Here is a 15,412-nt window from a genome sequence, read left to right as displayed (position 1 = left end):
CAGTAAACAGGCCAGGCTGGTGGAAAGGAAAGTTTGCTTTATTTCAGATGCTGGCAACTGGTGATGGGAAGGGTGGCAAACATCTGTCCAAAGGCCAATCCTACAACCCCCCCCGGCCCCACCCCCACCCCCCCACCCCGACAAGCAGGGGGTGAGACTATTTATAGACAGAGTTGAGGGGGGAGGTTACATGCATAAACAGCACAGTCATCTCTAACAGGCATGTTCAGTTTTTCATCAGTGGTCTGACTAGCATCATCTTCATTGTTTTACGTACAGTTAATCTGCAGTTCTGGGCTGCACATGTTCCCATTTCTTTGCAGTCAATTCTTGGAATTGTGGCAACTCAAGTCCTGGGTACAGTCTGGTGATCATGTAGTTAACTTCTCCACCTGGTGTTTTGGTATCTATAAGAGAACTCACAGGATATGGCTCAAAATATCATCTATAGCCCTTGAGAAAGAACTAAAGGTCCTTGACAATGCTTGATGGCTACATTATATTATTTAGTCTCCTTAGACTGTTTTCCTTTGTTTCAGCATTTCTTACTTCTCTGATTAAACTTATTCTTTGACTAAAGTTCTTCACAGGCAAAAGGCAGGCAGAAGACATGGGGGGGAGGCAAGAATCATAGAGTCCTGCTCTGTTTCAATCCACCTTTTTCTTTGATACTCTTCAATCTTGAGGAGGAACAGATACTGAACAAGAAAGGCGATAAACTTTCATTGTACCTGGACAAACATTTGAAAATTACTAGACATATTAGGAGCCTGGTAGGCTGCAGTCTGTGGGGTCGTGAAGAGTCGGACACGACTGAGCGACTTCACTTTCACTTTTCACTTTCATGCATTGGAGAAGGAAATGGCAACCCACTCCAGTGTTCTTGCCTGGAGAATCCGAGGGATGGAGGAGCCTGGTGGGCTGCCGTCTATGGGGTCACACAGATTCGGACACGACTGAAGTGACTTAGCAGCAGGAGCAGATATATTAGAGAGTGTATAATAATCAAAATCCACCTTTGTACTGTTTTTTTTGTATTAATGATTAAAGTAGATGTACAATGTATGTTTAATAGGCTACAAACAGGCTGTTTTGCTTAGCCTAAAGTTCCAATTAAATCCTGTATTGACCAGAATGACTTTTCCATACCTCAATATGTAAATATTTTTTCCATAATTTTTCCCTTTTAAGTTGTAAGTCTTTCCATAGAGAGTATTGATAATCAATATATTTTTCCAACATTGCCAGAGTGGTTCATTTGCCTGCTCTGGGTCTATCCATGTCCCTTGGTGCTCCTTTTTATGTATATATTTGCCTAGTTGTCCACATCAGGGGAAAACTAATCAGGTATCATGAACAGGCTCAGAGGTTAATAGGGAAATGCTTTATAGGCCATACATTTTAGCATTCATACCCAATTGTTGCACAAACATTGTACATGTGCTTTCAGTAGTACACATAAAGCCAGCAGTGCTACACATCATAAGCAGCTATACTTTGTGACAACTTTACCAGACAGTTTTTCCATCCTGAACACTGGTGTCAAAAGTATGATTAGAAACAAAAAGATGACTTTCCATTAGAAGTCTCTGTTACCAAAATCAGATCAATATTCAGAACTTTGCTTTCTTAAGAGAGAAAAACCAACTTCAGTCTTGTATCAGGTTACTGTTAATAAAATCCATATACCTAATTAAATTTAGTCTAATCTTAATCCTGATAATGTACACAATTCTTTTTTTTTTTTCAAAATTCCTTTTTCACAAACCTTTGGTCTCTTTCTAGATCCAAACAACTTTGTCCTGTATTTCTTCATCCAGAGACAAACAACTATAGGACAAAATTATTGTCATCATTTTTCCTCAACAAAATATCTCCATTCTTTATATCTTCTCTTTGTTGACAGCACATATCCTACTTGCTTTACATACCAAAATGTTTTGCTTATCATTTTTACACATCACAATTTTTAACCTTTGAAAATTTTAAGAAAACCAAGAAACAAGTGATTGAAATGTTACACCAGCATTTTCTGATTGGCAAACTTAAGAACATATTTCATAACTTCAGAAAACAGGTTTTTTTCATAGCATAATTTTTCTTCAGTGGTACAACATGCATGTTTAATAAATCAAAACACCTTAAGTTTCCCTCTTGGTCTTAATGAGAATACAAAAGTAGGTAATCAGTTTATAGATTATAACCAGAATAGCCAAATTATACATTCAATTTTAAAGCCTTTTTTCCTTGTTTTCTTTGTACAATTAACCCAAGGCTGAAGATCCAGGCAAAGTGGACTGTGTTTGTCATTCAAGGACATGATAAGCATCAACCTCAAACTTTCTCCCAGGCATATTTTTGTTTTCCCAGGGTCTGAAAAAAAGTGTTTTGTCAAGTTAGCTTTCCCTACCTGTGTATGCAAAAAGAACAGGTTTTTTGAATTTCAAGAGTTTCATCTTAACCAGTTTTCTCCAGAGTGTAAAGAATACTGTAACCATACATTGTCCAAAAAAAAATTCATCTTTCTTTTTTTAGCTATAAATTCACAACTAAAATTTTTCTTAGTGAATTGAACCTGGATTTCCCATTCTACATAAGACAAGAGTACCAATCATACAAATGGAATATACACCCACACACCAAATGACAGATCTGTCATAAACCCTTTCTGAGGGTGACTGGTACGAAGTCCCAAACCCAACACAAACGGTCCTCAGTGGTAGTCAAATGTCAGAACCAATTGGCAAAGTAACCAATTGGCAAAGTACCCAAATGACACTCGGTGGTCATAAACAGTCCTCAACAGCAGTCAGATATCAGAACCAATTAGCAAGAATGTCCAAAAGCACTTCATGCTCACAAACAGTCCTCAATGGCAGACAGACATCAGAACCAATTGGCAAAAATGCCCAAATAGCAGTCAGAGTTCATAAACGATCCTCAACATCAGATACATGTCAGAACCAACTGGCAAGAATGCCCAAACAGCACCTCGTGTCCCAACAGTTCTCAACATCAGACACACATCAGAACCAACTGTCAAGAATGTTCAAACAGCACTATTGCTCACAAATAATCCTCACAGCAGTCAGAATCAATTGACAAGAATGCCCAAATAGCACTAGCACTCACAAATGGGAAGGTTGCCTGTGTGCACACCGGTGGGCTTACCTGGTCTTGGAGCTCATCATCTCATCCCAAGTGCAAGCTTCCATTCCACCAAGGAAAGTGTAAGTTGGCAGTCAGTGCTGAGTAGGGTAGAAACAGGGAGGATCCTCAAGTCAAATGGCTTTTGCAACTGCTAGGAATGTCCCCCAAATCCCCTACCTGGGGCTAGCTAGCCATGAGCAGCAGTCTCATACATTGTCATAGCTATAGCTCTCCCCTGGAAGACCCAGGAATGCCAGGTGCCATAAAAGCACAGGAGCCAGCAGTGGCCAGCCATAGTCAGCAGTGGCCAGCCATAGCCAGCAGTAGACAGCCCCACTTTTGGCACCAAATCTGTTACGGAAAGGTATGTGGGTGGGGTTCAGCTGCTTGCTGCTCAAAAGCCAGTAAACAGGCCAGGCTGGTGGAAAGGAAAGTTTGCTTTATTTCACATGCCAGCAACTGGGTGGGGGAAAGTGGAAGACATTTGTCCAAAGGCCAACTCCCCACCCCGCCCCCAACAAGCAGGGGTGAGAGCTTTATAGACAGAGTTGGGGTGAGGGTTCTACATGCAGAAACAGCATAGTCATCTCTAACAGTCATCTTCAGTTGGTCATCAGTGGTCTGACTAGCATCATCTTACTATTTTAGGTACAGTTAATCTGCAGTTCTGGGGTGCACTCATTCCCACATCTTTGTGGTCAGTTCTCCGAATTGCGGCAGCTCAAGTCCTGGGTACAGTCTGGTGATCATGTAGTTAACTTCTCCACCTGGTGTTTTGGTATCTATAAGAGAGCTCACAGGATATGGCTCAGAATAGTATCTATATCCCTTGACAACTTGTCCAAAGGAACTAAAGGTCCTTGATTATGATTAATGATTACATGATTATTATTTAGTCTCCTTAGACTATTTCCCTTTGTTTCAGCATTTCAAACTTCTCTGATTAAATTTATTTTTGACTAAAGTTTTCCACAGGCAGAAGACATGGTGGGGAGGGGCAAGGATCATAGAGTCCTGCTCCATTTAGGAATGTAAATTTTAAAGCAAGAGTTGTGTAGAAATAAGGAGGATATGTTATAATAATAAAACAGCCAATTCAATAGGTAGCTATACATTCTTAAGTTCAGTTCAGTTCAGTCGTGTCCAACTCTTTGCGACCCCATGAATTGCAGCACTCCAGGCCTCCCTGTCCATCACCAAATCCCGGAATTTACTCAAACTCGTGTCCATTGAGTCGCTGATGCCATCCAGCCATCTCATCCTCTGTCGTCCCCTTCTCTTCCTGCCCCCAATCCCTCCCAGCATCAGGGTCTTTTCCAATGAGTCAATGAGGTGGTCAAAGTATTGGAGTTTCAGCTTCAGCATCAGTCCTTCCAGTAAACACCCAGGACTGATCTCCTTTAGGATGGACTGGTTGGATCTCCTTACAGTCCAAGGAACTCTCAAGAGTCTTCTCCAACACCACAGTTCAAAAGCATCAATTTTTCGGTGCTCAGCTTTCTTCACAGTTCAACTCTCACATCCATACATGACCACTGGAAAAACCATAGCCTTGACTAGACGGACCTTTGTTGGCAAAGTAATGTCTCTGCTTTATAATATGCTACCTAGGTTGGTCATAACATTCCTTCCAAGGAGTTTTTAATTTCGTGTTTTAATTTTGTGGCTGCAATCACCATCTGCAGGGATTTTGAAGCCCCCCAAAATACAGTCTGACATTGTTTCCACTGTTTCCCCATCTATTTCCCATGAAGTGATGGAACCAGATGCCATCATCTTAGTTTTCTGAATGTTGAGCTTTAAGTCAACTTTTTCACTCTCCTCTTTCACTTTCATCAAGAGGCTTTTTAGTTCTTCACTTTCTGCCATAAGGTTGGTGTCATCTGCATCTCTGAGGTTATTGATATTTCTCCCGGCAATCTTGATTCCAGCTTGTGCTTCTTCCAGCCCAGCGTGTCTCATGATGTACTCTGCATATAAGTTAAATAAGCAGGGTGACAATATACAGCCTTGATGTACTCCTTTTCCTATTTGGAACCAGTCTGTTGTTCCATGTCCAGTTCTAACTGTTGCCTCCTGACCTGCATACAAGTTTCTCAAGAGGCAGGTCAGGTGGTCTAGTATTCCCATCTCTTTCAGAATTTTCCACAGTTTATTGTGATCCACACAGTCAAAGGCTTTGGCATAGTCAATACAACAGAAATATAGATATTTTTCTGGAACTCTCTTGCTTTTTTGATGATCCAGCAGATGTTGGCAATTTGATTTCTGGTTCCTCAGCCTTTTCTAAAACCAGCTTGAACATCTAGAAGTTCACGGTTCACCTATTGCTGAGCCTGGCTTGGAGAATTTTGAGCATTACTTTAATAGCATGTGAGATGACTGCTATTGTGTGATAGTCTGAGCATTCTTTGGGATTGCCTTTCTTTGGGATTGGAATGAAAACTGACCTTTTCCAGTCCTGTGGCCACTGCTGAGTTTTCCAAATTTGCTGGCATATTGAGTGCAGCACTTCCACAGCATCATCTTTCAGGATTTGAAATAGCTCAACTGGAATTCCATCATCTCCACTAGCTTTGTTCGTACTGATGCTTTCTAAGGCCCACTTGAATTTACATTCCAGGACGTCTGGCTCTAGGTGAGTGATCACACCATCATGATTATCTGGGTCATGAAGATCTTTTTTGTACAGTTCTTCTGTGTATTCTTGCCATCTCTTCTTAATATCTTCTGATTCTGTTAGGTCCATACCATTTCTGTCCTTTATCGAACCCATCTTTGCATGAAATGTGCCCTTGGTATCTCTAGTTTTCTTGCAGAGATCTGTAGTCTTTCCCATTCTGTTGTTTTCCTCTATTTCTTTGCATTGATCGCTGAGGAAGGCTTTCTTATCTCTCCTTGCTATTCTTTGGGAACTCTGCATTCAAATGGGAATATCTTTCCTTTTCTCCTTTGCTTTTTGCTTCTCTTCTTTTCTCAGCTATTTGTAAGGCCTCCACAGACAACCGTTTTGCGTTTTTGCATTTCTTTTCCATGGGGATGGTCTTGATCCCTGTCTCCTGTACAATGTCATAAACCTCCGTCCATAGTTCATCAGGCACTCTATCAGATCTAGTCCCTTAAATCTGTTTCTCACTTCCACTGTATAGTCATAAGGGATTTGATTTAGGTCATACCTGAATGGTCTAGTGGTTTTCCCTACTTTCTTCAATTTAAGTATGAATTTGGCAATAAAGAATTCATGATCTGAGCCACAGTCAGTTCCCGGTCTTGTTTTAGCTGACTGTATAGAGCTTCTCCATCTTTGGCTGCAATCTGATTTCGGTGTTGGCCATCTGGTGATGTCCATGTGTAGAGTCTTCTCTTGTGTTGTTGGAAGAGGTTGTTCGCTATGACCAGTGCATTCTCTTGGCAAAACTCGATTAGCCTTTGCCCTGCTTCATTCCGTACTTCAAGGCCAAATTTGCCTGTTACTCCAGGTGTTTCTTGACTTCCTACTTTTACATTCCAGTCCCTTATAATGAAAAGGACATCTTTTTGGGGTGTTAGTTCTAAAAGATCTTGTAGGTCTTCATAGAACCGTTCAACTTCAGCTTCTTCAGTGTTACTGGTTGAGGCATAGGCTTGGATTACTGTGATATTGAATGGTTTGCCTTGGAAATGAACAGAGATCATTCTGTAATTTTTGAGATTGCATCCAATTACTTCACTTCAGACTCTTTTGTTGACCATGATGGCTACTCCATTTCTTCTAAGGGATTCCTGCCCACAGTAGTAGATATAATGGTCATCTGAGTTAAATTCACCCATTCCAGTCCATTTTAGTTCCCTGATTCCTAGAGTGTCAACATTCACTCTTGCCATCTCCTGTTTGACCACTTCCAATTTGCCTTGATTCATGGACCTAACATTCCAGGTTCCTATGCAATATTGCTCTTTACAGCATCAGACCTTGCTTCTATCACCAGTCCCATCCACAACTGGGTATTATTTTTGCTTTGGCTCCATCCCTTCATTCTTTCTGGAGTTATTTCTCCACTGATCTCCAGTAGATTAATGGGCACCTACTGACCTGCCGATTTCGTCTTTCAGTATCTTATAATTTTGCCTTTTCATACTGTTCATGGGTTTCTCAAGGCAAGAATACTGAAGTGATTTGCCATTCCCTTCTCCAGTGGACCACATTCTGTCAGACCTCTCCACCATGACCCGTCCGTCTTGGGTAGCCCCACACAGCATGGCTTAGTTTCACTGAGTTAGACAAGACTGTCTTCTGTGTGATCAGATTAGCTAGTTTTCTGTGATTATGGTTTTAGTGTGTCTGCCCTCTGATGCCCTCTCGCAACACCTACCGTCTTACTTGGGTTTCTCTTACATTGGACATGGGGTATTTCTTTACGGCTGCTCCAGCAAAGTGTACCTTATAATGTAGTTTTAAATACACCAAGTAAAACTTGACATAATTAGAGAAATAGATAAATTTCCAATTGTTTTTAGAGACAGCTGATTTAAAAAGTATTGATGTCCAGATATGCAGATGACACCACCCTTATGGCAGAAAGTGAGGAAGAACTAAAGAGCCTCTTGATGAAAGTGAAAGAGGAGAGTGAAAAAGTTGGCTTAAAGCTCAACATTCAGAAAACTAAGATCATGGCATCCGGTCCCGTCGGGGAAACAATGGCAGACTTTATTTTTGGGGGCTTCAAAATCACTCCAGATGGTGACTGCAGCCTTGAAATTAAAAGGCCTTTACTCCTTGGAAGGAAGGTTATGACCAATCTTGATGGCATATTAAAAAGCAGAGACATTACTTTGCCAACAAAGGTCCATCTAGTAAAGACTATGGTTTTTCCAGTAGTCATGTATGGATGTGAGAGTTGAACTGTGAAGAAAGCTGAGCACCAAAGAATTGATGCTTTTGAACTGTGGTGTTGGAGAAGACACTTGAGAGTCCCTTGGACTGCAAGGAGATCCAACCAGTCCATCCTAAAGGAAATGTCATTGGAAGCACTGATGTTGAAGCTGAAACTCCAATACTTTGACCTCATGATGAGAAGAGCTGACTCATTTGAAAAGACCCTGATGCTTAGAAAGATTGAGGCAGGAGGAGAAGGGGATGACGGAGAATGAGATGGTTGGATGGCATCACTGACACAATGGACATGGGTTTGGGTAAACTCCAGGAGTTGTTGATGGACAGGGAGGCCTGGCGTGCTACAGCTCATGGGGTCACAAGGAGAACGACACGACTGAGCGACTGAACTGAACTGATGTCCCAAACATCAGTAAAGAAGTTGACTCTTAAACAACACCAGTTTGAACTAAGAGGGTCAACTTAAATGAATGTATTTTTTAGTAGTAAATACTACAGTACTACACAGTCTGAGATTGGTTGCATCCCTAGATACCAAGGAACCAAGGATAGAGAGGGCTAACTATAAATTATACTCAGATTAATCCCTTTGTTTATCAAGGATCAGTTGTAGAAGATTTGAACATAATTAACAAAGCATATCCAGGGACTTCCCTGGTGGTCCAGTGGTTGACAATCCACGTGTCAATGCAGGGGACATGGGTTCTACCCCAGTCTGGAACGATTCCACATTCCTTAGGGCAACTGAGCCCATGTACCACAACTACTGAGCCCATGCTCTAGAACCCATGCTCTGCAACAAGAGAAGCCACTGCAATGAGAAGCCCACACACTGCAACTAGATAGTAGCCTCCACTCTCCAAACCTAAAGAAAGCACATAAGCAGCAGTGAAGACCCAGAGCAGCCAAAAATAAATAAATAAAGTAAAAAAAAAATCACACCCAGCAAGTGCAGCTTTAACATTTTTTCAAAAAAAAAAAACAAAACATTTTTTCAAGTTCACATGGAGTATTTAAAAAAGTAGATCATATGCTGTGCCACAAAACAAGAAATTTTAATTCATCACAAATATATATAAGGTGTCATATATGTAAAATAGAAATAGATTATTGTATCTTGAGAAAGAGTATCTACAAAAATGTATACCAAGCATCATATTTAATGCTGATCCATTGAAAGCTTTCCTTTAGATATCAGGAACACATCACCACTTTTCATTATCATCACTTCTATTCAATACTGTACTGAACACTGAAGCAGTTAAAACACTGGAGTACCGGGGAAGTCCCTAGCCAAGACCCTCTTGGAGAAAAGGAACAAGATTGGAGGAATTGCTGTATAACACATTGAGACTTATTTTAAAGCTATGGTAATGTAAGAGCTGGACCATAAGGAAAACTGAGCACCAAAGAATTGATGCTTTTGAACTATGGTGTTGGAGAAAACTCTTGAGAGTCCCTTGGAATGCACAGAGATCATATCAGTCAATCCTAAAGGAAATCAGTCCTGAATATTCATTGGAAGGACTGATGCTGAAGCTGAAGCTCCAATACTCTGGCCACCTGATGTGAAGAACTGACTCATTGGAAAAGACCCTGATGCTGGGAAAAACTGAAGGCAGGAGAAGGGGATGACAGAGGATGAGATGGCTGGATGGCATCACTGACTGGATGGACATGAGTTTAAGCAAGCTCCAGGAGTTGGCAATGGATAGGGAAGCCTGGTGTGCTGCAGTCCATGGGGTCATAAAGAGTCAGACACAACTGGGCAACTGAACTGAACTGAGAGTAATAATTGGCATAGGAGTAAACAAATCAGTCAGTGAAACAGAACAGGAAATGCAAAACTAGATTCACACTTATATACGCATTTGACTTATGAAAAAGGTGTCACAGAAGAGCAGTTTTCAACAAATGTGCTGGAAATATTTGATATCCATATGAAAAAACATTAAATTGGATCCCTAATTCATACCACGCTCAAAAATCCACTCACAGTGGGTTCCAAGTCTAAATATAAATTTAAACCATAAATCTCTTAGAAAGAAAAAAATAAGAGAATATCTCAACAATGTCAGGGTAAGAAAAGAAAGAGAATTGATATCAAGATACAAAAATAATTAACCATGAAAATTTTAAATAAATTTCACTACATTAAAATTACAAGTTTATGCTCCTCAAGAGATAACAAAAAGGGAATGAAAAATTAACCACAGAAGGAAAAATTAACCACAGAAGGAAAGATGTTTGCAGCACAAAAGACCATCAAAGACTTGCATCAAGAAAATATAGAGTACTCCTTTGAATCAATAAGAAAAAAATTAGATTACTCAATAGAAAAATTGGCAAAATATAAGAAAAAAAAAAACAAGCTTGTGTAGGCGTACCACAAAAGAGATCCAAATGCCTACTATCCATAATAAAAGATGCTTAATTAACCTCATTATTAACCAGGAAATGCAAAACAAAACCACACACACTGCTATCTAACCACTAGAATGGCCCCAAATGCAAAAACACAATCAATATCAACTGTCTATGAAGATTTGGAGCAAATGGAAGTCTCATACATTGCTGATGAAAATGGAAAATGATTCAGCCACTTGGGAAACCAGTGTAGTAGTATCTGCCTGGGCTTCCCAGGTGGCGCTAATGGTAAAGAACTCACCTGCCAATGCAGGAGACATAAGAGACACAGGTTCAATCCCTGGTTTAGGAAGATCCCCTGGAGGAGGAAATGGCAACCCACTCGTGTTCTTGCCTGGGAAATCCCATGGACAGAGGAGTGTGGCGGGCTACAGTCCAGGGGACAGCAAAAAGAGTCAGATACGATTTGGAGACTAAACAACAACAGTATCTACCAAAGCTGAACATATGCATACCAGCAATTCCACTCCTAGATATGTGCCCAACAAAAATGCATATATATGTTTACCAAAAGACGTGTATTTGAAGATTCACAGCAGGACTATGTATAAGCACCAAAAATTACAAACAACTCCAATGCCCATGATTGTGTTATATTTGCAGAATGGAATACTATACAACAATACACATGAACAAACTGTAGCTACACACAGTGTAGATGAATCACAACTATAATGCTCAGTAAAAGAAGCCAGAAACTAAAGAATGTATGCAATATGATTCCATTTGCATACTTCAAAAACAGGCAGAGATAAATGATATGCTTTAGATATGTAGACATAATTGGTACAATTATGAACAAAATGAAATAATTATAAACATCAGAATGGGGTTTACCTTTAGTGGGAACAGAAAGGATGTGATTGGAAAGGCAGATAACAGTGAGTCTTCTGGGCTTCTGGCAAAGTTCTTGATCTTGGTAGTGGTTGCATTTTTGTACCAAAAGCATTTATGTTTCATGCACTTTAAGTTCACAATTTTAACAGAATTTTTAAAAAGTAAAGAAAAGTGGCCCAAGGACTGAACACTGAGGCTCTCACATTTAGAATATGTTTATAAACCCTACATCCATTCAACATTCAACATATATTTTCTTTTCTTTTTTTCCATTTATTTTTATTAGTTGGAGGCTAATTACTTTACAATATTGTAGTGGTTTCTGTCATACATTGACATGAATCAGCCATGGATTTACATGTATTCCCCATCCCGATCCCCCCTCCCACCTCCCTCTCCACCCGATTCCTCTGGGTTCTGAGCACCTACTATGTGCCAGGCATGTGTTCCAGTGACTGAGAGTATACCAGTGGACAAAACAGACAAACCCCCCTGCTTTCATGGATCTCACATACTACAGAAGCCTGAGAAGAGTATGTCAAGGGGGACAGAGTGACTGACTATGGAGCATGTTACTTAGATGTCAAGTAAGACGAGGACATAACAAAACTGACTACTGTGATAAGCCACTTGCATGTGTAAGGGCTTCCATGGTGGCTCAGACAGTACAGAACCCACCTGCAATGCAGGTGACTCAGGTTTGATCCCTGGGTCAGGAAGATCCCCTGGAGAAGAAAATGGCAACCCACTCCAGTATTCTTGCCTAGAGAATTCCATGGACAGAGGAGACTGGCAAGCTACAGTCCATGGGGTTGCAAAGTGTCAGACATGACTGAGTGACTAACACACATTGCATGATTTGGATACCACCTAAATATGGATGATCTTCATCCAGACCCCTTTTCTGGACTCCTGATCTCTGTGTATTTGCCAGTATAAATCATATGTATCCAAACTGTATACCCCAACCTACCCCTCTAGGGTTCTCCAGCTCAATGAATTGCATCACCATCCATTCATTTGCCCAAATCAGAAACCTAGAAGTTATCTTTAATCCCTCTTTATCCCTTCCCCTCCCCATGACACTTCCAATTTTTCCTCTGATTTTTTTCACCAGGTCTCAGAATGGAGGAGTCCCTCAGTTCAAAAAGGTGGTATTCGAGGAATTTACTGATGGCTCCTTTACTCAGGCTGTATACCGTGGACAACTGAATGAACACCTGGGACTCTTGGGACCATACATAAGAGCAGAAGTGGAAGACAATATCATGGTAAGTTGAGGACAATGGAATTACAAGAAAAATGATCCATATATGTTTTTTTTAATTTCTGATTATAAAAATACTGTTTTCACACTTTCTAAAAGGTTTAAAGTATAGAAGATAAGAAAATTGAAAAATAACCCCATAATTATCATTTTTCTGTATGTTCTTATGTTTCTCCTATGTATTCTCTTTATGTATTAAAAATTATACAATTCATCATTCTACTTCTTTTTAAAGTAAATGTCATAAACATTTCTTATGTTATTAAAACACTACATATGTTTTTCAGGTGAAAGAATATTAGCTCATTATATGATTTTATAGTTTATTTAAATGTTTTTCTTTGAACAACCTTTTAGATAGTTTCTTTTTTTTTTTCACTGTTTAAGTAATGATGTTATCACAACTCTTTTCCCAGGATAAAATTCCAGAAGTGAAATGTACAGGAACATTTTTAAGACTTTCTCTAACAAATTCTCTGTTAATGTTCTTTGCATAGTTGAAATTTTTGGAGTGAATGCTTTTCTTGTTAATTTGTATTACCATATATATTATAGATCATTGATATATTAATGATCATTGGTCATTTTAGTGAATAGTATTTTTCCAAGATTATTTTCTTTTAATTTTATATATATTATGTCTGACCCTGTGGACTGCAGCCTGCCAGGCTCCTCTGTCCATGGGATTCTCCAGGCAAGAATACTGGAATGGGTTGCCATGCCCTCCTCTACGGGATCTTCCTAACCAAAGGATCAAACCCATGTCTCCCACATTGCAGGCAGATTCTTTACTGTCTAAGCCACCAGGGAAGCCCAATTTTATATATAGTGATTTTTAAAATAAAATATGTTTGAAGTTTTAGGCAGTAACCCATAAATCTTTCCTTTATGACATTTTGATAGCTTTTATGTTTATAAAAATCCTTCCCTATACAGAGATTTATTTTCTTAAAATCATCTGTACTTTCTTCAACTTTCTTTTACAGTTTAATTTCTTAACGTTTAGCTTTTTAATCCAACAATAATTCCTGTAGACTAGAATTTGCTTTGGTGCACTGTATGAGCCAAAGATCAAGGTAGTATTATTTTTTTCTAGAAACAGTCATCCATTGTCCCAACTGATTGTCTACAGGAAGGATATAGAAGGATCTAAAATTATAGGATTGTGAGTGAATTTTTTCTGACTTGAATTTTATTTTACTTTCCACACGTCCCATGAAAATGTATAACTTTTTAATTTGAAAAAAAAGTCTTGTATACAGAGCATATGTAATACATATATATAATACAAATACATATATAATACATATGCAATACAAATCCTGGAATTTGTCATGAAGAACTTTAAGAGCATCAGTTCCTGGGGTTATGGTCCCTTAAAACCCCTATGGTCATATTTTCTCTTTTACTTTAGAATTTCTTTTAAGGATTTAGCATTTTTCTCCTTTGTAACTGTGAGTTCATGTCTTAAAGACTGTGGAAATGAAAAATGTCTCAGTTTCTTTCACAGATCTTTAGATTTGGGTTCTAATAACATACTGATTCCTCCAAGCATTGAAAACCTGGATAACACCCCCTAAATAGGCATTGCTATTCATGAAGTCATGTCGTGAAGTTGCTCAGTTGTGTCCAACTCTTTGTAACTCCATGGACTGTCACCTACCAGGCTCTTCAGGTGACAGTTCATGTAGGCGACAGTCCATGGAGTTTTTCAGGCAAGAGTACTAGAGCGGGTTGCCATTTCCTTCTCCAGGGGATCTTCCCAACCCAGGGATCAAACCTGGGTCCACTGCATTGCAGGCAGATGCTTTACCATCTGAGCCACAGGGAAGTCGGCATTGCTATTAGGGATCTAAAAACTTTACAAGATCCTAAAACATAATACTTGCCTTTTTTTCTCTTGCTCTGCAGGTAACTTTCAAAAACCAGGCCTCTCGTCCCTACTCCTTCTATTCTAGCCTTATTTCTTATAATGGAGATCAGAGACAAGGAGCAGAACCTCGAAAAAAGTTTGTCAAGCCTAATGAAACCCAAAGCTACTTTTGGAAAGTGCAGCACCATATGGCACCCACCAAAGATGAGTTTGACTGCAAAGCCTGGGCTTACTTTTCTGACGTTGATCTGGTAAGCAGGGCTCCTTTGTGCTGGTCCTTTCCTGCTTTGAAAGAAAGGGTCTCAGAATTTCCCTGGCAGTCTCATGGTTAAGACTCTGTGCCTCCACTGCAGGGAACACAGTTTCAATCCCTGGTCAGGAACTGAGATCCCACATGCCCTGAGGTGCAGCCAAAAAGTAAAGTGTTAAAAAAAAAACAGGTCTTCGTGTCAGCTGCTAAGAAGTGTGGTATTTATCCCCAGCATAATGGGAAGTTTTCAATAGGGGAGGTGTCAGCATATTTATGTTTTAGACATATCACCCAGGAATCCACTAAAGAGGAAGAACTGTCCTGTGGGAAGCTGCGGAATGGGGTGGGGGTCATAAAAGCTGATGAGAAATCCCCTCTGGTTCCTAAGCGAGAGAACGTTCATGCCTAGAACTAGTGTTTTTCCTTTCAGGAAAAAGATGTGCACTCAGGCTTGATTGGCCCCATTCTGATCTGCCGCGCAGACACACTAAGTGCTGCTCATGGGAGACAAGTGACAGTACAGGAATTCGCTCTGTTTTTCACCATTTTTGATGAAACCAAGAGCTGGTACTTTGCCGAAAACATGGCAAGGAACTGCGGGGCGCCCTGCCATGTCCAGCTGGATGACCCTACTTTTCAAGAAAAGTATCGCTTCCATGGTAATACTGTCCACACACAAATCTCATTTGCTGTGAAGTGAGCCTGGAGCCTGAGGCTGGGATGTTGTACAATTTG

At 39.9% G+C, this 15,412-nt stretch overlaps 1 protein-coding gene across 3 annotated transcripts in view; it reads left to right on the top strand.

Moving 5' to 3' along the window:
- Positions 1-15,412, top strand: part of F8 (coagulation factor VIII) — a 144,893-nt gene that overhangs the window by 96,614 nt on the left and 32,867 nt on the right. For all 3 annotated transcript variants that reach the window (XM_043457542.1, XM_043457543.1, XM_043457541.1), the window contains 3 exons: positions 12,405-12,558; positions 14,466-14,678; positions 15,108-15,336. In XM_043457542.1, coding sequence (XP_043313477.1) covers positions 12,405-12,558; positions 14,466-14,678; positions 15,108-15,336 — 596 coding nt within the window. The remainder of the gene's footprint in view (positions 1-12,404; positions 12,559-14,465; positions 14,679-15,107; positions 15,337-15,412) is intronic.

This window comes from Cervus canadensis, chromosome X (assembly GCF_019320065.1).
Source record: "Cervus canadensis isolate Bull #8, Minnesota chromosome X, ASM1932006v1, whole genome shotgun sequence".
NCBI lineage: Eukaryota > Metazoa > Chordata > Mammalia > Artiodactyla > Cervidae > Cervus > Cervus canadensis.
The sequence above is the reverse complement of the archived record's forward strand: the minus strand, read 5'-3'. Positions and strand labels throughout refer to the sequence as shown.